The sequence below is a fragment of the Leuciscus leuciscus genome (assembly GCF_965113295.1).
Source record: "Leuciscus leuciscus genome assembly, chromosome: 5".
Classification (NCBI taxonomy): domain Eukaryota; kingdom Metazoa; phylum Chordata; class Actinopteri; order Cypriniformes; family Leuciscidae; genus Leuciscus; species Leuciscus leuciscus.
The window spans coordinates 16,372,156-16,399,671 of NC_138729.1; the positions used below are offsets into that span (position 1 = coordinate 16,372,156).

Genomic DNA, 27,516 nt, shown 5'->3' on the forward strand with positions numbered 1-27,516 from the left:
GCACGCGTGAGCCAGACACAGATCCTCTCTATCTCTCTCATCACAGTGGAGTAATGAGCCACCGCTCAACATCAGGCTCTAGTTCAGGTTCAGATGCATAAGCCCTAGAGAGGAATCAGGAAACATTTACTTTGAGATATTTAAAGCCGATGTATGGCAGTTATTATATTAAAATACTTTCTAATGTGCAGATGTCTTTCCTTTTAATCTCTTCACTATAGCGTCTTCCCCATTTTCATCTTTAAATATAGTATTACGTTCTACTCTGTTGATGAAAATTTGCTCATGTGGATAATATATTTGTCTCTCTCGTGCTGTCTCTTTCCCTTCCTCCAGAAGACATTTAGCAATTAGTCCTTATGATTACATAAGTAATCATCTTCCTGTCATAATGTCTCTCTTCAGCAGATATGATGGGTGTAGAGCAGGAAGGTAGTCAAAATTATTGAATTCATGACACTAGATTGGAAGATGGGTAGTCTTTTGGAGCATTTAATGTCAAATGAGGGTGTGTTTGTATTCTGTAATTGCTTGAAAGTTAAGATCCTGCATGGGAAAATGGATTTTGGTGTTTGCTAACATTGTTTAGGAGTTTTGGTCTGCAAGATTTTTATATGTCATGATATTTATATCACAAATATTTGTTGTCCTTTTTCCTAGAAAAGAAAGACTATATTTAAATATATACACTACTGTTTAAAGGTTTCAGTTAAGTAAGATTTTTAAAAAAGAAGAAGAAATTATTACTTTTAAACAGCAGGACACACTAAATTGACACTTTATTGTCAGTAAAAACATTTATAATGTTACAAAAGATGCTTCTACTCCGAACCTTCTATTCATTGAAGAAAAAAAAAGAATCAAGGTTTCCACAAAAATATTAAGCAGCACTGTTTTCAACATTGATCATAAGATAGGTTTCTTGAGCATCAAATCAACATATTATTATATCTGAAGGATCATGTGTCACTGAAGACGGAAAATTCAGCTTTGCCATCACAGGAGTAAATGTAATTTTAAAATATATATACAAATATATCAACAGTTATTTTAAATTGTAAAAAATAATAATGTTTCACAATATTACTGTTTACTGTATTTTTGATCAAATTAATACAACCTTGCAGAGCATCTTGAGAGAAAAAAGTAGTGCTTCTGCAAATTTTTTTATGAATTCTGCATTTATGAGTTCAATGAGGCTTATTTTCTTGGCAGCTTTGGGGATGACTAGGTGCCTGTTGGTGAAAGATTTCTAAGGGTTGATTCTATTTTAGGTGCTAGTGCTCATTCAACTCAGTTCTGGCTGGGGGCAGACTTTTGTTTGTTGGCAAGTTTTGTGTACATTGTAGCCTATTCTGCCCAAGGACTGTCCACTTAGATAGCAAGTGAATCTAAAATCAATACTCCCACAGCAGACTGGGGTGCAACAAAGTGGTGTCTCATTCAGATGATGACATAGCTGTCTTTGTGAATGTTGTATAGACAAAAATAAACAAATGACGACTATTTTGCATAGATCTTTTATCAGTAAATTATACGTACTGATGTTTTCATTGCCATTTTAGTGTGCAGTATGTATCAGAGGCTGTGTGAATGGATCGTGGCAGTCTGTTGGTGTGCCATCTGATGCCAGTGTGCCGCTAAAGTTAATTCTGTCTCGGTTTGTTGACAGTAATTTCAGAATATTATGCCTTTATCTTACTCATATTTTCACCACGGAAAATATTCTTTCTGCTTTTCATGAATTTGTACCAGAAATATTGTGTTCCTGTAATTGAAATCAAATGGGTACATTTGATGGAAAGGAACAAAAAGCATATACAAGTAATAACATGACAAGTATGTTTAGTATTAAAAAGTTGTAGTTTTTAGGTTTTGATCAGGTGTTAGAAGTCACTTACACTGGTGTTCCCCAAATAATATTTAAAAGTTGTGTGAAGTAATTTTCACTTGCAAAGTAAAGAGCCCTGAATTAGGAGTCAAGTTGTAATAAATGCTTTAAACTCAATTTAATAAGGAACTATTTTTAGACACCAACACACTCTGACCTAATTAAATACTTATTTTGCAAATTAAGTATTTTTCCACATAATTAGATGTCAGGAATAATAAGAGGTTTATTTACTCTCCATACCGGCTTACAGCGGTCTGAAGTATAGTATGACGTGTACACTGTTAATTATTTGACTGTAAATTTACAGTAAATTACTGGTCACCAGTTGCATAACTTTCACAGTGAGTCACTGTATCATTTTTACAGTAAATAATTGTGAAATGACAGCTGTATACTGTGACTTCACAGTAAATTATGCCGCCTTATTACTGTGTATTTAACTGTGAAATTACAGTTCGTGTCTATCGTATTACTGTAATTTAGCAGTAGGCTGCTACTGTATATAGTTTCTTGGGATGTTTACAGTGTTTTACTCTGTCTATTATAGCGGCCATCTTTAAACCCTCTTGCATGCCTATAAATAGAGCTTTTTTTTTTAGAGCATTCTCATTCAACCAGTGACTGCATTGAAGAATCTCAAGTTGTCACGGCAGCCTGGGCACTCACCATGGAAACAAGCTGTTGATTGACACTGACAGGCTAAACTAACGGGTAGCTGGCTGTCCATCAGGAGGGATCCGTGTGCCTTTGTGTTCGTGCAGTGATCAGGGAAAGGGGAATGTACAAATACTGTGAGGTCATTAGAAGTTTTATCCATGTCATCATGAACATCATAACTCATTACAAAACATGGTGTGTAAAAGTTCTTCAAACCTTGTCCTTTATACTTTACAATAGTTCAAAGGGTTAACATTTATGTATCAACTAACAATGAACTTATACAGCATTTATTAATCTAGGTTGATTTTAATTTATATATTTACTTAAACATTTTAACATCAAGTTGTACAAATGAACGTTTATTAATGAATGAATGATGAACAAACATTAATTAACAATAAACAATAAAAAATTGTTTTTCATTGTTTGTTTATAATACCTAATACATGAACTAATGTTAATTAACCTATTTTATAAATGTTTCTGAGAAAATGACAGTGGAAGAACTTAGGGCCAGATTTAAAAATTTTTGCCAGCGCAAACCCTCTTTTGTTGTTTCTCAGGATTTACAAAAGACATGTAGTGAAAAAGTAGCGCTGAAAAGGTGTGGACACATTTATTTTTGCGACTGGCCTTATTGCATATGTATTTGTAGGGGTTTCCCTTTTTAGATTCAAAATGTATGGGAGGAGAGTATTTAAATGAATCATGCAAGGTGATTTACTAAGGTTTGCGCCAGTCAATTTATTGTTTTTTTTTTAGATTATTTAACGGCCCAAAAAGAAAGTCTTAAACAAGATGCTAATTTGTGCTGCTCTTGATAGATTGCCTTGGTCATTATGGACATGATCCTGCTGTGTCTGCATTCTTTAATCTGCTCGTCGTCAGTAGATTTCACGCTAATTTGCCCTGTTTAGTAAATCTGGCCCTTAATGTGTAGACTTAATTGCATTCTAATACAATACCGTTTAAAGATTTGGGGTCAGGGAAAAAAAAATTCTCGAAAGAATGTCATATTTAGGAATCAGGATGCATTACATTTATGTCAAAAGAGACGGTAAAGGCACTTATATTTTAATAACATATACATTGAGGCTAAGCAGGATGGCTGATATAAAGCTGATATCTGCATATCATCACACTATTTGTGGTGTTCAGGACATTTTTGTCCGGAGAAAATTTTCTTTTTCCCGAAAATACTAGTTAATGTTATGGCATTGGACTGAAAATTAGTGACTTTGTTCACACAGACTATAACAACTTGTCCAAATTTTTTGTCATTTTTTTTCCACTTTTTATGTGTTATTTTTTTCACCTTGTTACACCTGTGGTGTTCCCGGTCAAAAATGACCGGCCTACAAAAAATTGCTTATAACTCACTTGTTATGCTTTTAGAGATGCACCGATTGATCGGCTGGTGACCGGAATTGGCCGATTTTATGCCGGTCAAATGCACTCGGGCGCCGCATGATTAACATCGCGCAACACCAGCATCACACGTGCACGCGGAACACACATGTAGGAAACCTCGTGAATTACGTCCGTTCAGACCGCAAGCGCGTATTTTTTTTCGGCGTGCATGTTAATCACAACGGGAGCAGGAGCAGCGCGTGAGCGTCAAGCAGGAGCGTCGCGAGCAGTGAAGCGCGTGTTTCGGCGCAGAGTCTATTTGCTGCACTGTTCACGCTCAATTAAAGGGAAAGCACACTCTTGATGGACAAAATAGCCTAAATAGGGTTTCACAAAAAAGTACCCAAAATGCACAGAATGTGCGTGTTTTAACAAGAACTGGAGTAGGCTATGTCAGAAAAGAAAACGAAGAACAATATTTATAGAAAATGTACCCATTTAAACTTGTTTTATTATTCAGTTTGTACAAGTGATTGCAATAGGCCTGTGTGTGTGTGCTTTGAGAAATATCTTTATACTGCAAGGCTATATTTATTTAATTTTTTATTTATATATTATTTTATCGCCATTCCCTGTTTTCATACAGACGTTTAGTTTGCTAAATACATGTATAAAAAAAATATTGGATATTGAATGTGAAAAGGAAATGGTTCTTCCATAACACTGCACTTTAGATGTGTGTGAATTACCCACACCTGGAGTAATTTATATAGTTATATTTTATAGCATTTATCTGTTCAAAAAAATATGTACTATGCAAATTGTAAAATGTTCTATTACAGAAAAGATATAAAATAAATATTTGTGTGTGCTGTAAAGTGGTCATAAAAAATAAAATCGGGTATCGGCAGGTCAAACTTAATGAAAAATCGGAAATCGGAATCGGCCCAGAAAATTGTAATCGGTGCATCTCTATATGCTATATTATCACCCAATATTGGATTCAATCTTTTTGTCAACTTGTTCTCTTTCAAGTAGGACTGGTTTTATATTTCTATTTGCATCCGATTTATCGTGGGCCTCATTTATCTGAGAGTAGGCATCTCATTCTTTGAGTAAAAAAAACGTTATTTATGAATAATTTTGGGAATATATTTATTTATTTATTTTTGAAAACTGGTACTGTTGATCACACTAGTGTACTTTAATGTTTCACCAGGAATTTTGTTTTGAAAAAGTTTTATTTTGTAAAAAAATGGCACATAGTCACACTTGTGGTGTTCCCGGTCAAAAAAAATAGCTTACAAAAAATAGCTTATAAATCACTTGTTATGCAATATTATCACCCTATATTGGATTCAATCTTTTTGTCAGCTTGTTCTCTTTCAATTAGGACTGATTTTATATTTCCATTTGCATCTGATTATTCTTATTACTCATTGATCTGAGAGTTGGCATGGTCAAAAATGGTCACAATGGCCGACCATTGAAAGTGAATGGGAGAGACTGAAAATAATAGAACAATTTAGTTTTCAGGAGCATGTTCATTATGTTCATGTACACATATGTGCATGTGTGCTTGCAAACCTCGAGCCATTGGACCTGTGCATGTCGATACATTTATTCACACGATACCCCCCCCCCCCCCCCCCACACACACACACACACACAAAAACACAAACACACACACACACACAAACTGGTTTTAGTCTGCAGTGACCCTGTTTCAAAAGAATCTTTCATGTTATGAAACAAAATGTCATAATATTTTGTCTGAAAACTGTGATGAAACAACGAACATGAAAGAAAGATTCTTTTGACTAAAACCAGTTTGCGTGTGTGTGTGTGTGTGTGTGTGCGTATGTGTGTGTGGTAATGTCAGATGGATAAATGTATATTAGATGCAGTTCAGGGTAGGATCAGGTTTCTGTGAAAAAGAATGCATGTAATACTCAAAATAGTTTGTGTGATGAAACAACGAACATGAAAGAAAGATTCTTTTGACTAAAACCAGTTTGCGTGTGTGTGTGTGTGTGTGCGTATGTGTGTGTGGTAATGTCAGATGGATAAATGTATATTAGATGCAGTTCAGGGTAGGATCAGGTTTCTGTGAAAAAGAATGCATGTAATACTCAAAATAGTTTGTGTGTTTAACCTGTGTGTGTGTGTGTGTTTGGGTATCGTCTGAATAAATGTATCGACATGCACAGGTCCAAGGGCTCGATGTTTGCAAGCACACATGCACATACGTATACATGAACATAATGAACATGCTCCTGAAAGCTAAATTGTTCTGTTATTTTCAGTCTCTCCTATTCACTTTCAATGGTCGGCCATTGTGACCATTTTTGACCATGCCTACTCTCAGATAAATGTGCCATTTTTTACAAAATAAAAGTCTTTCAAAAGTATTTCCAAAACAAACATCCTGGTGAAACATTAAAGTAGACTAGTGTGATTAACAGTACCAATTTCTTAAAAAATGTTTTTTATGTTTCCAAAATTATTCAAAATTAATGCTTTTTTTACTCAAAAAATGAGATGCCTACTCTCAGATCAATGAGGCCCACGATTAATCAGATGCAAATATAAATATAAAACCAGTCCTAATTGAAAGAAATCAAGTTGACAAAAAGATTGAATCCAAGATTGGGTGAAAATATTGCATAACAAGTGGTTTATAAGCTATTATTTATAGGCCGGTCATTTTTGACCGGGAACACCACAAGTGTGACTTTGTGCCATTTTTTTTTACAAAATAAAAGTTTTTCAAAAGTTTTTCAAAACCAACTTCCTGGTAAAACATTTAAGTAGACTAGTGTGATTAACAGTACCAATTTTTTTTTCCTTTTTTTTTTCTTTTTTTCCCCCCCAAAATTATTCAAAAATAATGCTTTTTTTATTAAAAAAATGTGATGCCATTGCCTACTCTCAGATAAATGAGGCCCATGATTAATCAGATGCAAATACAAATATAAAACCAGTCCTAATTGAAAGAAAACAAGTTGACAAAAATATTGAATCCAAGATTGGGTGAAAATATGGTATAATGAGTGATTTATAAGCTATTTTTTTAGACCAGCCATTTTTGGCTGGGAACATCACAGGTGTTATAGGATTTTGAACACCACATGAGGGTTAAGGATATTAAATGACAGATGTATAACATTATGCAAATAGATTTACTTTTATTTCACATAATATTTACTAAAAAAACAGAAATTAATAAGTCGAAAAATTAATTTGACTCAATCTAAAATCAACTCAATCAACAACAAAAAACCAAAATAAACAGATTCTTCAGATACTTTAGATAGAAAATCGTTTAAAAAAATATAAATAAACTCTATTAATATATTGTATAGTGTGAAAAAAAACTATATATGAGAAAAGTGCCATGCTTTATTGAAACATTAGCCTGTTTCGCTCGTAATGGAGTGATCTTGCAGTAGAGATGTTGGACAAAACAATGACAGTCTAAAAAACTTAATGTTAAGGACTGCAAAAATTATAATTTTTTGATTCAGACCAACTGGCTTATGAGTGATTCATGCTGATTTTTGAACCTGACTCAGGTTGAAAAAGTTACTTTGACTTGTGAGGAACTTTTAGCCAACACAAAAGCATTAAAACATTGATTGTGGTAACCATGCATTTGTAATGCATGGCCTCTCACGACTTTAAAAGCATATTATTTTGTGAGGTCATAGGGAACATAGGGAACATAGTGTGACAGTATGTGTGTTATGTGTGTATATGTGTGTTTAATTTCATGCAGTAGTAATCAGCGTTGATGTGGTGTGTTTTAACAGGGCTGTTCAGTGGTAAGAAAGCTTTCATACACAAAGCCTGGACCGCTGACCTTTCCAACCAGCTGTTATTATGGAAAGCAGAACAGTAAATAACTATTACAGACTTTTTGCCATTTACCCATGAACACTTTTGTCTGTTGGAAAATGGCTTACAATCAAATTTTACAGATACACTTCTGACCACTCAAGAAACAGGTGCTGCACTCTACATAATTTCCAAGACATTACAGATGTTGCCTAGAAATCTGTGGATTTTTGTAGCACCTTTTACTTTTAGTGGACAGTTAAAATTTAAACACTAGCATCCACAGAATAGCAGCTACCAAGAACAGCATAACAACTAAGTTTTTGCTGTGGTATTGAAATTTGCCATGTATAGTACACACTGTAAATTTGTGAATCCCCTAGTAAATTTTCATTCTGTGTGTGTACAGAGCACATTCTCGTGTGCTTGGTATGTACTATTTTGCCCAAAGTAATATTATAGCAACCAAAGACTCCTTATGTTCTGTTGTGTATATGCTTGGAAGGCCGCTTCATAAAGCATGCTCTTGCAGTGTTGCCATGTCCTCTTATTATAAGCGTATTTGGGCTTGGCTCATAAAATGAAAAGTTAATGGAATAAAGTACACTATGTAAACATAAAACCATTTGTGAACATAAAACCAACCTTTGCATTTGTGATCGTCGAAACGACAAACAAGCGCTGGAAAAAGTCCTCCGAAAAATGCGCAGCACACAGTTGAATATTTTGGCTGTACTGTTCTGCAACAGTGTTGTAAATAAAGCTTAACCACTGTTTTCTAATTGTGTCCTCTTTTGGAAGGCCAAACAAAGTAGTTTGGCTTTCGCAACCAAAAACACAGCGTCTCCACGACGTGGCGGCACCGGCGGCAACAATAATACAGCCAGAATAAAAGTTACGCCTTCTTTCTTTGCGTATGCATTTGGGTGGGGTTATGAAACTCTGCTCAAATGTAGATTTGTGGGGGCGTGTTTGAATGAAGCGTTTTTGGAAGGCGTGGCTGAGCCTTAACTTTTACAAAGAATATCTCTTTGGCTTTGAGATTGAGCTTTGTAACTCTGCAGATCTTATACATGCACAAACAGCTACATAACACACTAAAGAAAAAGGAAAACAAGAAATCGCATCATATGACCCCTTTAAACCGCACATGCAGAGGAGATCTCTGATGTGCTTTTAAATACGTCATTAACAAATAATGTGGTGTTTGGTTCCATAGACACTGCATAGAATTTTTGTAAATGTGGCTGTCACTACCTGCATTTTTCTGATAATTTGGTTGTAGAATGCGTTCGTTCGTCACTCCCGTAAATTGACTGACCTGAGTGTGAATACAGAACGGGATAATGAATGTGAAAATGGAGCTTTGCAGCACCCTTCTTGGGTGTGGTTAGAGTCCGAGATGTAAAAAGACAAAAGATGGCTGGGCTCGTAACTGCACTACAGTGCAAAGTTGTTATTTATTTACAGTAAGGAGAAAATGAACAAATGCAGCGGTGCAAATATATATTTACAGTGAATACTATTTACAAAAACAAAACAAACAAAAATAAAAAAAAATCCACAATACACAATATAAACAATAAACACAATATAATCAATAAATAGACATATACAGTACATTTACAACGAACAATGGTTTCCGGTTTGCGCCATGCATGGGAAGCATGGTAGCAACGCTATAAAGTTGTACAACAAACAGCATTTGGGCTTGCTGCTACATTCCCGGAAACCATACATCAGATAAAACCGGTAAGACCAACAAAACAGGCAGTAATATGTAAATATATGCGTGTGTGCAATCGTGTGAGTTATGGCAGGAAGATGGATGGGTGGAGGATTGCTACTGAGGGAATGTAAGCGAGTGTAGTGTGTGTGACCAGTGCCGTTCAGCCCTCAGAGCTAGGCCCCACATCAACAGTGGCCATTGGATTTGAGAATTGTTGAATTTCACTGGTATCTGAAATTTTGCTATCGAAACAACCTAATTTATTAGAATACAAAGTTACATGGGCCAAAAACAATGAAAACAAACAAAAAATGTCATGGTGAAAAACAAATGTACTGCCTAATTTGCTGTCAGTAACTAAGTATGAACCACTCTTCATATGCACCTTGGCCTCTTGTTTACCTTGAGTTGTATTTCCATGAATTTAAATAAAACGTTTTCAAAGGTTCCTAGTTGTTACATCCCCCATGTGCGTGTGTGTGCATGTGTTGTTCCTCTGATAAGATGAGGTCTGGTTGGTACTGTGTTCAGTGTACCATGTAAGGTTTAGAATAGCATCCGCATGGCTTTCTTCTTCGAGGCTGTATGTGTCCTGCGATCAATCATTTCACCCCACGGTAAGACGGATAAAGTGTATGATACTGTGCGTGTGTGTGTGTTTAGTACTGTGTTTTTTACATGTCTAAATATGGGCAATTGCATCCATTTGACTCCATTAAATAAGAGTATTTACATTTATAGACTCAATATCCCTTGTTGTTTAGGTTAAATGCTTTAACGGTTTGCCCCCACACTATGTGGGATCTTTGTAAATCTCTTTAAAACATCCTTCATACCATCAAATTTATATTGGATTCTTCTTCCCCATGGATCTGTACCAGTTGGTAAAATCCCATAGTGCAGTCAGTATATGTATAAGGAACCACATGCGACTGCAGTATCTCTCCGCCAAAGCCGCACTTCAGGTTTGCCGATGTACCAATTGATTCTTCTTCTAAGCACATTAACCAGGCGTCAAGGCCAAACAGGATAGTGTGCTGTGTTTTCTGCTTCATGAGTGTAATAATGAGTTTTTGAAAGACGGAAGTATAGATTAAACCTTGATTTGGTGTTTAGTTATATCTAGTAGTATTTGTGCTTTTTTCTTTTGGGAACTATAATATCAAAGGGATTTTGAGACACACCACAAGTAGTATTTTGTAAGTATTTGTTTATTTAGAGTAATTTTTTGTTGTTGTTTATGCTTTAATTGATTTATTTCTTTTTATTTTTTGAATTTCGTGTATATATATATATTCTTTTTGGATATGTATTTTTTTAAATGTGCATTTAGTTTTTAATTTTATTTATTTGTTTTTAGAATTTATTTGTTTTTTTTATTTAGATTTATTATTTAATTAGATTTAATATTGTGACAATTTCAGGACAATCGACTCAATGTATTTTTTTTCATTATTATCAATGTTCTCATTACATTTTCCTTTTTGTTTTAACTCATTACATTTTTTTTACTGTATTTCAGTTAATAAAAGCTATAATATTTTGTTTTGTTTTGTGAATGTGCGTAAAGTAAAGGTATATAATCACAGCAAATACTGCCATTTATTTATACTAATGAGAACAACAGGGAAAACTCTGTTTAACTGTCATGAAAATAATGTCACAATGTAGAAAATGTTAGTGGTCCTAAAATAGACTTTATTTGCTTTAAGTAAGATATGTTTTTCTTCATTTTTTTTACTCCTGAGACACATTTTTGACATTTCATACATATCCCTGTTGCGTAACTGGTAAAGTCTCATGGTCATGGGTTCAATTCAATGAAATGTCATAGAAATATATTTTAGGGTACCTAAATATGAATCATAACTATATAAAATTTGAAGCAAGCAAGATGGCAGTAACATTGGGGCTTTGCATGCACCTCACACAAGATGATTGTGACCTGCTGCAACAGCGGTGAATGGTGGAGTGATTGGCTCTGGGCAGCACAGGTCATTTTGACCCTGTGTGAATGTGCTGTAGGCAAAGTGGATGTGAGAGCCTGTTCAACCCATTTCCTGCTCAGCAGTTAAACCGAGCAGTTATTTCCTCTGCTGTCTTATGACCAGCCCCTAAAAAATTCTCGACACGCATAGACATAAAAGAATTAGAATGTATAACCAACATTTGTTTTGTAGTGTTAATATGAAAGATGAGGTGAAATAAATAAAACAAACACAAATTTCGTGGTGCCTTACGGTATTTGCTTTGTTACTTCGAGTTATTGAAAGACAGACAGTCACTTTGATGTGCCACACAATGTGTGTGTTTTCAAGTGAAAGGAACATGCCATTGTGACCGAGTTGTTACAATTGGTCTGTTCCTCATTTGGTTTTGATTGGGTATCACAAAAACAACCTTAGGGAATGCCATGGTGACAGACGGGCTGGCCCCGCCCCTCGGGGTTGAGTTGTCAAGCAGGTCTTTTGTTTATGTGCCAATGTCTGGCCATGTGGGAGTTTGTGTCATTTTCCATTTTAATGAAGACAAGTCTCCTGTGAATACTACTGAACTCATAAACACTTTAACAGGAGATTTTTGGTTCTCTACGTGAGCCACTTTGTATTTTTTTAAGGTCAGTTTAAGAGGGAATATTCTGGGTTAATATCAATGTAATTTCTTTGAAATTCTATCATGTGTATTCAAAAACTAGATAAACAAACTTTCAAGACAAACTTTAATGTTAGCTTAAAATAACCTGGTCAGAAATTTGTAAGTAGTTTTAAAAGCTTTGCAACCAGATGGATAGACACAGGGATTAAAGTTCTCCGTCGCTACGACGGATTTTCGTTAATTGCAGCAAGTCTATGACGGATTTCCGTCAATTGCAGGGTGCAGTCTGTCCTTAATGTCTTAAATTCACTTTTCATAAATTTAAGGCCGTAAATAGGCTTTCATTTCTCAAATAGTGTAATAAATGTCTTAATTTTAGTTTGAATAGGTCTTAAATTAAGGAAAGACGAGGTGTATTCACCCTGCTGAGCGGGATGTGATCAAAGCCTGGAGTGGAGCAAAAGCACGTTCCTCTCTCCACTCGTGCCGTACCGAACGTAGTACCCCAGAGTGCAGTCTGGACGATGGGGCGGGGCGACACTTTTAGGCGAGGCGACACGTGTCGCTCCGCCCACACCCAATTTAATTGGTTTCTAATACCGCAATCTTATTGGTGTAGACGATTCAGGTCTGAGCATGCGCATTCCTTTAAGTACGATTTTATGAATGATTTGGCCGTATTAAAGAAATATTAAATGCTAACTTTAATCGTAGGCTATATGTCTATCTTGTCGGTTTACCATGGTAATTTTAGTTAAGATCTATTGGCTAATGTTTTATTGTACTTAAGAAACAGAATGGATGAAGTTATTGTTTAAAAACGAACCCAGGCCTACTTCAAGGAGATGTTTTACAAACTCTGGATTTTACGCAAAGGATGATAATTCACTGTAAGAATGTAAAAGCAGCTGATTTAAATTTTTAAAGCACGACCGTTTTTTGTTGTCATTTTTTTAACGAGATGTTGTCCAATGCGTGCATTATTTGGTAGGCTACAAAGTGCAAATAAAATGTTTAATGGCAAACTCACGTTTCTTTGTTAATAAAATGAGGGCCTGTTGGTTCTGTAAATCACTATGTTATAGTTTTAAAGATTCATGTTTTCTATAAGTGTCAACCGTAGGCTACTTCGACTATCTGTTACTGTGACATCAAGCCATTGGGTTTTGTGCGTTGGCTACAATAGAATTAAAACCGTGTAGTGCTGAAATGTGAAAATAAATAAATAAATAAATATGTATTTACTAAAACAGATTTATTATATCGATCTGGGCTTGTATACTATTTGGTAGGCTAGCCTATTATTGTCTTATTTGTCACTGTGGTTTTGCTTTAAAATAAAATAAAACACACTTCGGATTTATCCGATGCTTTACTGATATACAGTGAATTATCATAATTTGTGTAAAATCCCGAGTTTGTGTTTATTCACTGATCCTAATGGAAAAACGAAGAAGCATTTACGAATGATTTGAAATTCCGGAGCCCTGCATGACATGCGGAAAAATATTGTCTAGCCTATATATTTATATATATTAGATATATATCAGCCTATAGAAATGATCTCTCCTTTGATAGCCTATGCTATGCCAGTTATTTCATGCTGTCATGATCATTGCTCACTAAAAGTGGCACTGACTTATCTGCAGGGTAAATTAATAAATATAAGAGTAGGCTATCTAGGCTAAATCTCAAACAGTAATTTATCAGCAACATATTTCGTGATATTGCCTAGCCCTGCTCAATATTAGCCTAAAGCTTACAATATGATTTTTTGTAAAGCTGCTTTGAGACGATGTGAATTGAGCGCTATACGAATACATTCTGACAGTAACTTCATCTAACTTGATTCGTAAATTCAGCAAAATATTATCCAATTGATCATTAGGCTACTGAAATCGGAAATCCCCATGGTTATCATCACTTAATATTTCTGTAGTATGGCCAAACAGCGTCGTAGTTGTAGATCATTCATAAACTCCTACCATAGATTCGTACATAAAGGAATGTGCATGCTCATGCCTCAAGCGTCTACGCCAATAAGATTGCTGTATTATAAACCAATAAAATCGGGTGTGGGCGGAGCGACACGTGTCGCCCCGCCTAAAAGTGTCGCCCCGCCCTGCACTCTGGGGTTACTCCATAGATATCATATAAAGGCTAGATGTCTTAAGGCGGAGTCACTTCCGGCATCACCGGCGGCCATCTTAGGACAGGGCTCTGTGAATTAAGGTGAGTGAGCAGCACGCACACAAATCCTCTTATCTCGCTGAAATCTGGACGGATTTACAAACGGTTTGGTTTTTTACAAACGTTATTAACGTGGCTATAATTCTGAATGCTTAAACATTTTGAACATAATTATTCATATGTATGCAGTATAATAGCTACATCTCTGACATTTATAACAAACCAAACCGTTTGAAAATCGGTAGAAAATTGAGCAAGTTATGGTTATTTAAAAGTACATGCACCATGTTATGAGTGAGCGAGCACCCTGTCTTAAGATGGCCGCCGTGTGCGGATGTCGAGCTCCATTGGCCAGCAGCGCGGACGAGACATCTAGCCTTTATATGATATCTATGGGTTACTCTACCGAACCGAGCCGTACCGTACCATGCAGTGGAAAAGCGCCATAAGCATTCTGTAATCACTTCGCTTACGGTCCACTCCGGGTTTTCAAATACCGCTCACGGAAAGTGCATGTCAGGCTACAGTTGAGCGCTGAGGTAGAGAACTTTCACTCAGGTAGGGCTGGGCGATATAACGATATATTTTTGAAATGCGATATGGAATTAGACCATATCGCCAAGGCCGCCTTAATGCACGGGCTTACCTGGGCTGAAGCCCAGGGGCCTCCCAAGTTCAGGGGCCTCCCATGTTCAGGTTCATGATGAGCTGAAAAGGTCATATTGTTTTAACTTGTCAGATTTTGTCGCTGTATGTCGCTAGTCGCTTGTGGGCGTTGGTAGTGCTGTCGCTCTAATGTTATTGTTATGGTGCGTTCACACCAAACGCGAATAGAGCGTCTGGCGCGAGTGATTTCAGTGTTGTAAAGACGCGTTTACGCGCGTCTAGAGGTCCCGCGGCGCGAATGAGGCGAGACTGCTCGTCTGGCCACATCTATACAAAACACCACCACAAGTGATATTATACAACTATATCATTTTAATTTGACTAGGAATTAGGCTCAAAAGAAACAGTATGCTGTTGGGAGAGTGTTTTTATATCTACCACACAGCAGTGTTCAGGGATTAAATCATTTACTAGATTAACGATCGATCAATCTACAAATTAAACTCACTCATACTGTCATCAATTACTAAAACGTCATCCGAATTTGACAAATAGGCTAATACATTTTCTTGTCCCTAATAGTCAACATAATGCACTGTAAAATGAACTGCAGCAGTGCTAAACTTGCATCATAAAACTACAACACTCGAACTATAAATGTATGAATTAAACTCACTGAGACTGTCGACAGTTTCTTTTCCATGCATCATTTTATTATATCCATGTTTGTGGTTAGTTACAGTCAAATCATATAAAACAGTGAAATCGCCCTTGAACTCTTCGGTCTTGCCGATTCACATGCAATTTCACTCGAGACGGTGACGGGAGCTGAGCTCCACTGAAAGGCTTCTTTCCTATTGGTCGTCGCTCGCGCAAATCGCTTCTCATTTGCATAAAGTTGAAATTTAGTTGCTGTGTGTGGTTGTTAAATAAAGTGTCTTGTGTTTATGTGCTCAGTGATATGTTAATAACAATATTAAAATGAAAAACAATATTAAAAAAAAACACTGTTGTAGGTCTCGAAAGAAACTAATGCATTTTGTGATGTAGATTACCTATAGATAGGCTATTACACTTTTTTTTAAATGAGACTCTTTAAATTGAGGGGATGGGGGGCCTACAAAACCTCTCAGCCCCGGGGCCTAACATTAGGTTAAGGCGGCTCTGCATATCGCATATATCGATATAGTTCAAATTTACGCTGTGATCCTTGCTCCCCGCGCCCCTCTCCCCCGCTCCTCCTTTTCCACTCTGCGTGCGTGTTTAGAGCATGTTATGTTATGAGAGGCGAATAATGAGGTGTAGTCTACGTGATACGCAGGTATACGCCGTATACCCACTAGAAAAGGCCAAGGATTTCCGTATACCCACTTAAAAAAAGCGTGAGGATACGTAAAAACTTCGTTTTGTGTCAGAACTTTCACACTTTCATTCATAAATTCACCCCGTCTGTCTGTGTTTGCGAAGCGACACGGATCGAATCGCGGAATCCAGTCACGGAATTTGGCTACTTTTGAATGAATAAATCAAAAGTAGGTCTGTACAATAAATCAAATCTCGATATGGACTAGTGTCTGTGAATATTAAAGTTAAAAGAGACTGCAATTGTTCTACGCGTCTCTGGGAATGAGCGCTCAATGTGTGCTGTGCTCCACTACACAGTACACACACACACACACACTGAAGCACGCGTGACTCACGCTCGTGGTGTTTTCAGCGTTTCACTGTATTGAGACATGATGTAGGCTACATGTGCACTTCATCGCAGAGCTGCTATGAAAGTCACTTCACGAGAATTTCACCATTTCATTTAATAAAACTATCGTCATTCATTCGTTTCATATACACAGGAACTGTAATGTCTTTACCGACAACCTGTCAAAATAAAAGTTCGGTATAACTTGAAGAAATTATAACAGAAATATATTACTATTGCACAGTAGAGTATACTTCAAGTAGGCCTAATAATAATAATAATACTAGTTTATTAAAACACACAGAAACTCAAATGTGTACAACCCACCAAAATAAAAGTTCGGTCCAACTCAAAGAAATTAGAAAGAAATTGCACAGTAAAATGTATTTTAAAATAATAATAATACAATCTATTAAAACGTTATTTTAAGGGAATATCACACACATTTTTTCAACAGTAAACTTGCCAAAACAATAACACCATTTTTTTTTTTAAATTACAGTATACTCACTACAAAAAACTAGACTACACCACTGATAATGACTATACTTCAGAAAACCCAGCACAATAGGAACTGCCAGGCAGTGACATAAGTGTACGCTGAAATAAAGTTTTTCACCTCAGAAAGACGGACTTTCTTGTCCTGTCAGCCGTTATCCTGTTCTCGTAACGCACACTCTTCAATTGCACGCGCAAATGCGGCTGCGCGCGCTGTTTATCGGCTAAAAGTGTATATAAAGTGCAAAAGAAACTACGAGCATGCAACGCCGTTACGTTGTAAATTACACGAAATAAAAGTAATGCAGGTATGATTTTCATTCTATTCACCAGGAGCAGTTTCCATGTTTCATTAACAGTTATTGTTAATATTGTGTATTCACCATGGTAACTGTCGTTTCCATATTAACCCCAAAATGCCACTATTTTTCTTTGTGTTATTTTTTATATTTTTAAATGACTGTAGTGGCTCATACCAACATTGTATTAACAAAAACTAGTTTGGAACTGCTATTTAATTGCTTTAGCATAATGTTTATTTATTAGTAGGCTACTAGTCTTTACTATTAGTCATATTCTTACAATTTATGTTAAATAAAGGGGAAAAGTACTTGTGTGTGTTAACAAATTTTGTGTAAGCATGTTATAATTTGCCTATATAATATATACGTGTATACGTATGTATATGTATATATATATATATATAGGCAAATCAGAACATGTTTAAACAAAATTTGTTTATATATATATTCAATGTAAACTTTGATAATCATAATTAATAAATCGCAATTACAATTCGAAGGGAATAATCGGCAATTAGGCCTATGATTTTTGTAATAATCGTGCAGCCCTAACTTAGGTGAAGAAACCTGTTTATTATTTATTCATTTGATTTCGCAACTGTTCACTGATACGCCTACTGGCAATATTAAAGCAGTTTAAAACGTATCCCCTTAAAACGCTATTGGTCTTGACTATTTAAAAAGGTATATGACTTGGCCTAAAAAAAAATTTCAGTCAGAAGAATTTTTTTCACTTTAATCCCTGTAGACAGATAGACAGATAGATAGATAGATACTAGATAGATAGATAGATAGATAGATAGATACTAGATAGATAGATAGATACTAGATAGATAGATAGATACACTAGAATGTTTTAGTGTTTTGTTAGGTGTTACTAGCATTTTAAGCATGAAGCTAACATTTTAATACATTGTTAGCAAGTTTTAACATAATACAGTATTACTAGGTGTCGTTATCATGTTTTGGCATGTGGTATGATTTGTCACTATCACTTATGTCACCCCACATTGCAAACTTGCAATACAAATAAATTATTTCTAGTTTTTTTTGTTTTTGTTGCTTCAAAACACTTTTAGTTTGAAAGATCCTTACCAATGGAAGGCTAGCAGGGTTTAAATGCATTATTGTAAACAGTGTGATAATAGCATATTTTAAATGTCTTTGAAATGTATTTCCCATTTAATTTGGAATACATCAACCTGGTTCAGTTAATTCTGTTTTGTGTAACATTTTTGTTAAACGATTATTTAATTTTGTAAACCAAGTAATCAAAAAAGGTGTGCATTAGTTAGCCGTTCAAATTGTTTCTCTGTTTGTTTTTGCTTTGGCTCTTTGCTATTGGCAGAGTTTTAATCAATCACTTTCCCGCCCACCACAGTAGCCTGCGTAATGGTGCATTACAGCATCTCTAAAATGCCCACTCATTTCCCACTATCCCTTTCCATCTTGTCCTACAGAGCCTGTCAATTATACTCAGAAAACATCCTCCATGTTTGGCACAGACAACTAATTGCCACATTTCTATTTTATTTTATTGATTTTCCCAGTAATGTAAACAGTGGCACTTTTAACATCGGTAATGTTCGTTTGAGCAGCCCAACATGGCGACATTAACCAGTGGTGTGAGTTTAGGTGGGACTACCTGTTTTCCGACGATGGAAACCCTATTGTCAAACAATCATTTTTATTTTTGCAGTTCTGATTGGTGCCACTAGTGAAGCAGATATCTTGTTTGACCTTTTAAAGTTGGCATGAAATGAATTTTCTAAATGCATGTTATAGATCTTATTGTAAACAATTCATCCGTGCTTTTATTTAAAAATCAAATAAAAATGTTTTGCCCCTTGTAATGTTTAATAAAAAATATCATAATTAGACCTTCTAGTGAAACGATAGTCTTCTCTCTGGTGACTTATGGAGGATGTCTCCAATCATTTAACCCTTGCAAACTCGCATTTTCATCTTGCCTCCACTTTTGAGTACAAATTACATGTCAAAATCCAATCAACAACTGATGCATAGAACCAAGTCCCCACCCTACATTTTCTCTTTTTCAATAATCTGTTTCACTCGGAATTACGTCACAATATGGAAGAAATGATCGGTCACTACTTCCATTTCATCGTGACTTTACCCATATTAAGTTGTTTTTGTTTCTCTACTTTACACCTCTTCTGTTTTTCCCCACAGACTTCAACTACAACACTGATGGCTATGAGGGAGATACTGCAGAGGACAGGAAGTCTCAGGATGGCTCAGAGACCATGCCCTTTATAGACGAGTCTCCCACCATGTCCCCTCATCTCTGTGCACGGGGACAGGACGGAGAGGCCATCTCACCCACACCACCTGAAGGGCTACTGCCTGGGGTATGACCGTATGTTTGACTGTGTGTGTGTGTTTGTGTTTAGGATTAGAAGAAACAGCCGTTAAACAGTTGGTTAAAAGGATGCCGCTAACATGCTGCCAAAAACCTCTTCAGCGTCTTAAGCAGATTTTTTGTAATAACCGGCTTACTGGTGTTATTGTAAACAAACTTAATGCCAATTAGTGAAATCTATGTTATTTCTATTCATATATTGGATTAAAGACATTAGGTGTCGTGTAAATCTGTCTGTTCAACACACTTTCAAGGCAATTCGGAACTTTTTCATATTTTGGCTGATTGTGCGATCTCATTCATACATTTCCATATGATCTGCTTACACCCCAGTAATGGTTGTTTAGGTGTGGACCTTCATGCTTACTTTTTCTAAAAGTAAGTTTTCTTAACGAAATTCATACAAAATCCTTATGAAATATGGAGCTTTGTATGTGTTCGTGTTCAGCTGTAATGACTGTAGTTTCCATTGATGCTCTTAAGTGATAGTTTATCCAAAAATGTACTCTACCTTTCAAAAGTTTGAGGTCTATACTTTTTAAAAAATCTTTTTGATGGAAGACTCCGATGGCTACCAAGGCTTTGCTTATTTGATCAAAAATATAGGAAATAATATTGTATCGCAATAATATCGCAGTGCAATGTCTGAATCACACACACATTACTTGCTCACAGTGATCAACGAAAGCAGTGCATTAATATAGAACAGTGTTTAAACTGACCAGCCTTTGTTGTAAATGTCAGCTCACAATCAGCCAGCATCACTCTCTTCATTGCTTTCACTCATTGCTGGCTTATTGACATGACAAATAATGGTGTGGTTGTTTTGCCAAATCACTTTCATAGCTTCAGGCAATGAAATAAATGCTTTGTTGAATCCATTCTCACCTGGTGTATCTCAGCATAGCATACTGATTGTAATGCAGTGCCTTAATGTCTAAAACAATAAGAAGCCATGGTTAATGGAACATATCCATGCAAAAAAACTGAATGAAACTACAAGAATACAGAATTATCATTACTATGAAGTCTGCTAATGCTAAAGCTAATTTTTCAATTATAAAATTCCAAATAAAACATGCTAAAAAAAAAGAGACTATTTTAAATATTTTATTCATTTGCCTGCATGTGTAACATAAGAGAACCGTGGAAATGTGAATTTTATTTCATCATTGAAATATTCATTTAAAATCTCAGGGGGTACTTCATGTAGTAAATATTTTACATCAAAGGTGTTTGGCTGACGGAAAAAGAAGTTTAGATAATAAAGATAAAAAATACCCAACCAACTGTCATTTATTTTACACAATGATAGCACAAACACTATTTCTAATCCAAGGGTTAAATATTCAAATATATTCCAATCAGATGGACATGGAGTGGCTATTTCTATAGACTAAATTAATCATTCTGTAATGATGAATGTGTTTGGCCATTTTACAATGTGCAGTTCAGAGATTAAATTGACATTGAGGTGTATGAGTTTGTCACACGTATTTATGCCCATTTTGAACATGCATGACTATTACCATTGTGTGACAGATAATTAGTGTTAAAGTGTTGAAATTGATAGTGATGTGTGTGTGTGACCAGGCTCAAATTTTTACAACAGCATCTCCATCTAGTGGTAGAGCAGATTAAGTGCTTACAGTGTTTTTGCCTTTATAGTTCTGCTCCATTTCTGAACAAATATAGGCTGTGAAACCTGATATAGGAATATCACATATTTGAAAGTTTATTCTATATTGCAATGAAACAAATGCATTGCATGATGAAAACCAGATTATGAAATAAAATATATAATAAATAATACCTAAATTAAATCATTTTGATATTAATCAAATTAAATAAAGTATAAACATTCTATTTTATCTGTTTGACAGTAAAAAATAAAATAAAAAATCCAGCAAACAAGCAAAATAATAAATAAATAAATATAGCCTTAAATTTACTCTAGCATGCCTCAGTAACTATCTATACATGATATAGAAAACAAAGCAGTCACCTGCACCTGTGAGCTTGACTGCAGGTGAAGTCAAGTGTGGAGAAGGACATAGGCAAATGGCTTATTAGAAATGTGCTGTGTTTTTTCTGCCTCCACTCTCGCTTTCATTAGAGCCTCTCAAAGGGTCTGATCATGTGGGCAGTGTTGTGAGGAGCACTGAGAGCCTTATATAACCACTGCACAGAGACATCATCAGAGGCCTGTTTCTACAGACTCGCCTCACAACATCAAATGAATGATAGATGAACTAGTGTACCATTCATTTATATCAGTTCCCATTGATGGTAATGTTTTGTCAACCAGTGTATACAGGTTCTGTGAGAAAAAGAGAAGCCAAAGTATTATGCCATCATTTGCCATCTTGCTTGGTTCTAGTTCCTCTTTTGAGCTCTAGATAAAATCATCAGGGATTCCCTACTGACTTTTGTTCAAGGATTATCATGAATTTTTCAAATGTAAATCCATGATGATGATGATGATTCTTATGCTCATGCAACGTTAACTGAGTTTGTCAGGAAGGTTGATAAATAGTTTGACATGTTGATGAGTGTGATGTGCTTGGGTGTGATCAGTCAAAAATATGGGTGGACAAATTTAAGTCAACCAGACTTTGACCTCACTCTGCTCACACACTGCAAAATGTGTGTGTGCACTGCAAGTAGTCGATCCTAATAGAGTATCACCCAATAAGAGTTACATTTAAATTTAGTCATTTAGCAGACACCTTTGTCCTAAGCGACTTACAAATGAGGACTAAATTAACCGAGTCATCGTGAAGAGGCAAAAACAATGCAAGCAGTGCTCAAAATACAAAGTTCAGGCATTGCTCAGAGTAGCATAAACCAGACAAGGGAGGATTAAAGAAAAAGGGAATATTATTTTTTATATTATTTTTTATGAGGTTAAGTGTTCACGGAAGAGATGAGTTTTCAGCTGTCTTTTGAAAGTTGTCAGGGATTCTGCATTCCGGATGAGGGTGAGATCATCATTCCACCAGCATGGAAGCGTGAATGAGAATGTTTTGGAGAGTGATTTTGTGGCTCTTTGTGATAGCACCACGAGACGTCGCTCGTTGACCGATCGTAGGCTTCTGGTAGGGATGTAGACTCGTAGGAGCGAGTGAAAGTAGGAGGGAGCTGAGCCTGTGGTAGATCTGTAAGCAAGCGCCAATGCCTTGAACTTGATACGAGCAGCGAGTGGTAGCCAGTGCAGAGAGATGAACAGGGGAGTGACGGGGGGCCTTTTGGACTCGTTGAAGACAAGATGAGCTGCAGCATTTTAAATCATTTGTAGAGGTTTAGTTGCACATGATGGAAGTCCAGCCAGAAGAGCATTGCAGTAATCAAGCCTAGAAATGACCAGGGCCTGGACGAGAAGTTGTGTTGCATGCTCAGTTAGGAAAGGCCTGATCTTCCTGATGTTGTGCAGTGCAAACCTGCATGATCGAGCTGTCTTTGTAATTCGGTCTTTGAAGGTCAGCTGGTCATCAAATATTACTCCAAGATTTCTGACTAACCTTGATGGGGTGATTGATGACGAATCTAGCTGGATAGTGAAGTTGTGCTGTAGAGATGGATTGGCAGGGAGGCAGAGAAGCTCAGTCTTTGCCAGGTTGAGCTGCAGGTGATGTTCCTTCATCCATGCCGAGATGTTAGCCAGACAGCTTGTGATACGTGCAGCTACTGTGGGATCATCTGGTTGAAATGAGAGGAAGAGCTGTGTGTCATCAGCATATCAATGGTAAGATAAACCATGTGCCTGTATGATGTGTCCCAGTGATGTGGTGTTAATGGAGAAGAGGAGGGGTCCAAGAACTGAACCCTGAGGAACCCCTGTGGTCAGTTGATGTGCTTTAGATACCTCACCTCTCCATGTGACCCTGAAGGATCTATCTGTGAGATAGGACTCGAACCAGTGGAGTGGAATACCTGTGATGCCCAGTGATGAGAGGGTGGACAGAAGGATCTGATGATTCAGTGTTGAAGGCAGCAGACAGATCCAGGAGAATAAGAACTGATGATTTGGAAGCAGCTTTTGCGATCCGTAGGGCTTCTGTGACCGACAGTAATGCAGTCTCAGTTGAATGCCCTTTCTTGAAGCCAGACTGGTTGACATCTAGCTGGTTGTTCAGGTACAGGAAGGATGATACAAAATAAAAGTTTTAACTTGATTAAATGAACAAATCTATAATTCCATCTCCCCTTAAATATCACATGTGGAAGTGTTGGTGATGGAAACGTGAATTGAGTGTATTTCATTGATGCACTGAGTTTTATTGCTGGGAGTACAGGAGAGCTTTATATCCATTAAAGGAGGAGTTGTGGACCTTTTCTGATCAAGGAAACCCCCTAAAATAAATTTTAATAACTTTTATTAATAACTTTAACAACCATTATTAACTACCTTTGGCCATATCCTAGATTCATCGTGCCGCTGTATTGTTTGATAGAGAGACATTACATAGAGAGATAGATAGATAAATAGATAGATAGATAGATAGATAGAGAGTCTTTATAGCAAAAACATTAACAAAAAATTATATTCTTTAAAAAATATGGTTATGTTCATAAGTTTACATACCCCTTGCCGAATCTGAAAGAAAAAAAATGGTTTAGTACTGCCCTGATCAAGAAAGAAAAAAAATGGTTTAGTACTGCTCTGATCAAGAAAGAAAAAAATTGTTTAGTACTGCCCTGATCAAGAAAAGATATTTACACAAAGTACCACTTGTAACAAAAGATTTCTGTTTCAAATAAATGCTGTTTCTTTGAAGTTTCTATTCATCAAAGAATCCTGGAAAAAAAGCATCATGGTTTCCAAAAAAATATTATAAGCAGCTCACCTACTTTTAACATTGATGATGATAATAACAGATGTTTCTTGAGCACCAAACCAGCATATTATTAACATGATTTCTAAAGGATCATGTGACAATAAAGACTGGAGTAATGGCTGCTTGAAATTCAGCTTTGCCATCACAGGAATAAATTATATTTTTAAATGTATAAAAATAGAATTTTTTTTATTTTAAATGTAGTTATATTTCACAATATTACAGGTTTTACTGTATTTTTGATCAAATAAATACAGCCTGGATGAACATAACAGAATTCTTTCAAAAACATAAAAAAAATCTTAATGACCCAAAACTTTTGAACAGAAGTGTATATTCCAAATGAAAAAATAATAACACACAAAGTATAATGTTCAAAAGATGACATTCTCAATACTGGTGGTGCATGGAGGATTCAGAGTGATTTGTTAGTTAATAGACTTTTGAGTCTGGTTGAGATGGCTAGTAAGTTAATAAGTGCTCCTCTGCCGCCATCTACTGGTTATAGTTGTAATTTCATGGCTTTTTAAATAAGTGTTAGTTTTCCTACATCTATAAACTTTTAGTTTTACAAATCATCATTAAAATAACATTAAAATTGGATAACATTTAGACCTTTGAAGTGCTGGAAAAAGTGTGAAGCACTTTAAAGCCCTTAAAAAGTGCTTGAATTTCACTCTCAAAAGGTTGTACGAATAATAATGTGTATAAATACATGTGAATAATATACATTATTCTATCGTTTATTCTAATATTCATTATTTTCCCAGCGCTATGTAGTAATGGTGTCGCATACTCAAGATCGGCCCAAGAGTACCTGTTCTGAGCTTGCGCTGTGCTGTCTAATATTGGTCCGAGCTTATAAATGGTCCGTGCAGTACAGCTTAAAGGAGTAGCGCAGTTTTGTTTCACTTTCTTTTCATTTGCCATTTTATGTTTCTCATATGCAACAGAAATAGCGGTTCTTATCAGTTGGGCAACGTGGTGGTGTCACCAGTGCGACCTCTAACAAAATTTAGACGCATCGGGGACCATGCACCATTAGGTCGCAGTCTGGAGCCCTGTTTGGGGAACCCAAAATGGTTCTTAGGCATCGCTGTGAAAACCCAGTTTTGGAACCTTTATTTTTAAGAGTGTAGGTTGGCCCTATAGTCTTGAGATTAATCAGTGATTTAACCTGCTATTAAACTCATTCAGGTTTAAGTCATTGTATAATACTTGAATTCAACAGGAACAACCACACAAAAAGTGGTAACAGTATTTTACAGTGTGTAAAACAGTGTGTAGTTACTGTAGTAATAACAATAAATTATGCATAATTACATGCAACTAACCCTAAACCAAACCGCAATCCTAGCCCTAACCCTAACCCTATAGCATATGCATGTTGTTAATTATTATTACACAGTACTTAAATGCATAACACTGTAACACGGATACCATAAAATAAAGTGTAACCCAAAAAGTTCACACTTTATAAAAGGTGTCTTAACTACTATGTACTTGCATAAAAAAGAATGATAAATGTTAGGTACAATGTACTTAAGTATTTGTATTGCAAAACAGTTTTGTAGCTATTGTGGTGGGATAGGGGTAAGGTTAGGGACAGGTTTCGTGGTATGGTTAGGTTTAAAGGTGCCACAAGCGACTTGTCTTTGCACAGCCCTGGTTAACAGTGTAATTATAGATACCTACAGAAATGAATTACATCTGTAATCACATGCAGCTATTTTTTTTTTTTAAATACATGCCTGTACGCAATAATTTCTTTGTATCAAATTATTTATTTAAATGTTAGTACATTTGTAGTTAAAGACACATAAAATAAAGTGGGCATAATAAAGAGAGTTAGAAAATAAGAAAGAGACCTGTTAAGGCCAGAAAGGAAAATGGTGGACAGTCTCTTAACCCAGGGCACCCGGAATTGACACACACCAGGAAGACAGAACTGCGGTCAGGGGGAGGGACGTGATCAGCTCAAGCCTGTGTGTGTGTGTGTGAGAGTGCAGAGGCGGGCCATTCGATGTGTGTGTGTATACGAGAGAGAGGAAGCAAGTAACTCTTTCTGTGTTTGTGTGAGAGGGAGGACATGTTACCGTTTCGGTGAGAGAGAGAAAAAAAACCCTCAGTGGGCAGAAGAGGTAGAATTCCAGTGGAGGCATTGATCTGTCATAGGCGGCTTGTCAAAACTTGAAAGGAAGGAAAGCAGTGAGTGAAACGCAGGAAGAGGAGAAAGAGGGATCAGCCGCCAGCATGGAGGAGGATGAGGATGAGGTGCTTGGTCTTTTGGACAAAGTTCTGGAGGATGAAGATTTGTTTGACAATGAGATGGACTTGGACTGTCCATTTACCCCAATGGAACTCCAGCCGTTTAAGGTGAGAGAGAGACAGGCTGAGCGGTGAAGAGACAAGACAGCACTTTTCTCTTCCTCTGCTGGCTTTTGCTCTGTCTCAATGGCTAAAAATAGTAAGGTGGAAAAGTATTAAAACATTTCACGACGTGGCTTTAGTGTTTGTTCAGTTCCCTTTTGCTTAGTTTGTACCAGTCATATGTAGCAACGGTGAGTCTGTATGGTCTTAATGATCTTTATCCTGTTCTAACACAATTGTCGAGGCAGAAATCACTAAGATTTAGGCAGAAACTGGGCCAGTTTTTTGCACAAATACAGATTTTTATACACCAACTGTTGCTGTGATTTTGACTCTTTGGCATTTAATTTGCTATAGTTTGTTTGATTTGGGATGTTTAGTGTTTCTATAAGAGCATCCATGCTTCCTCAGACTCCACCAGCAGTTACTTCACTTTGTGGCTATCATTAGCACAATCTCATATTCTCTATAGTTGGACACTCACATTCAGGGCACACAGGCCATAAACACACCATTCTCGTAAAGGCACAGTTACCCTAAAATAAAAATTCTGTTAATATTTTCTCAC

The 27,516-nt window shown here is 36.3% G+C and overlaps 1 protein-coding gene across 4 annotated transcripts in view; it reads left to right on the forward strand.

Moving 5' to 3' along the window:
- The window catches only part of abr (ABR activator of RhoGEF and GTPase), a 330,545-nt gene that overhangs the window by 81,332 nt on the left and 221,697 nt on the right, over positions 1-27,516 (forward strand). For 2 of the 4 annotated variants that reach the window (XM_082171387.1, XM_082171388.1), the window contains exon 2: positions 19,551-19,729. In XM_082171387.1, coding sequence (XP_082027513.1) covers positions 19,551-19,729 — 179 coding nt within the window. Of the gene's footprint in view, positions 1-9,938; positions 10,088-19,550; positions 19,730-26,005; positions 26,955-27,516 lie in introns of those variants that run through there. The other 2 variants (XM_082171389.1, XM_082171390.1) reach the window with 2 other exon arrangements.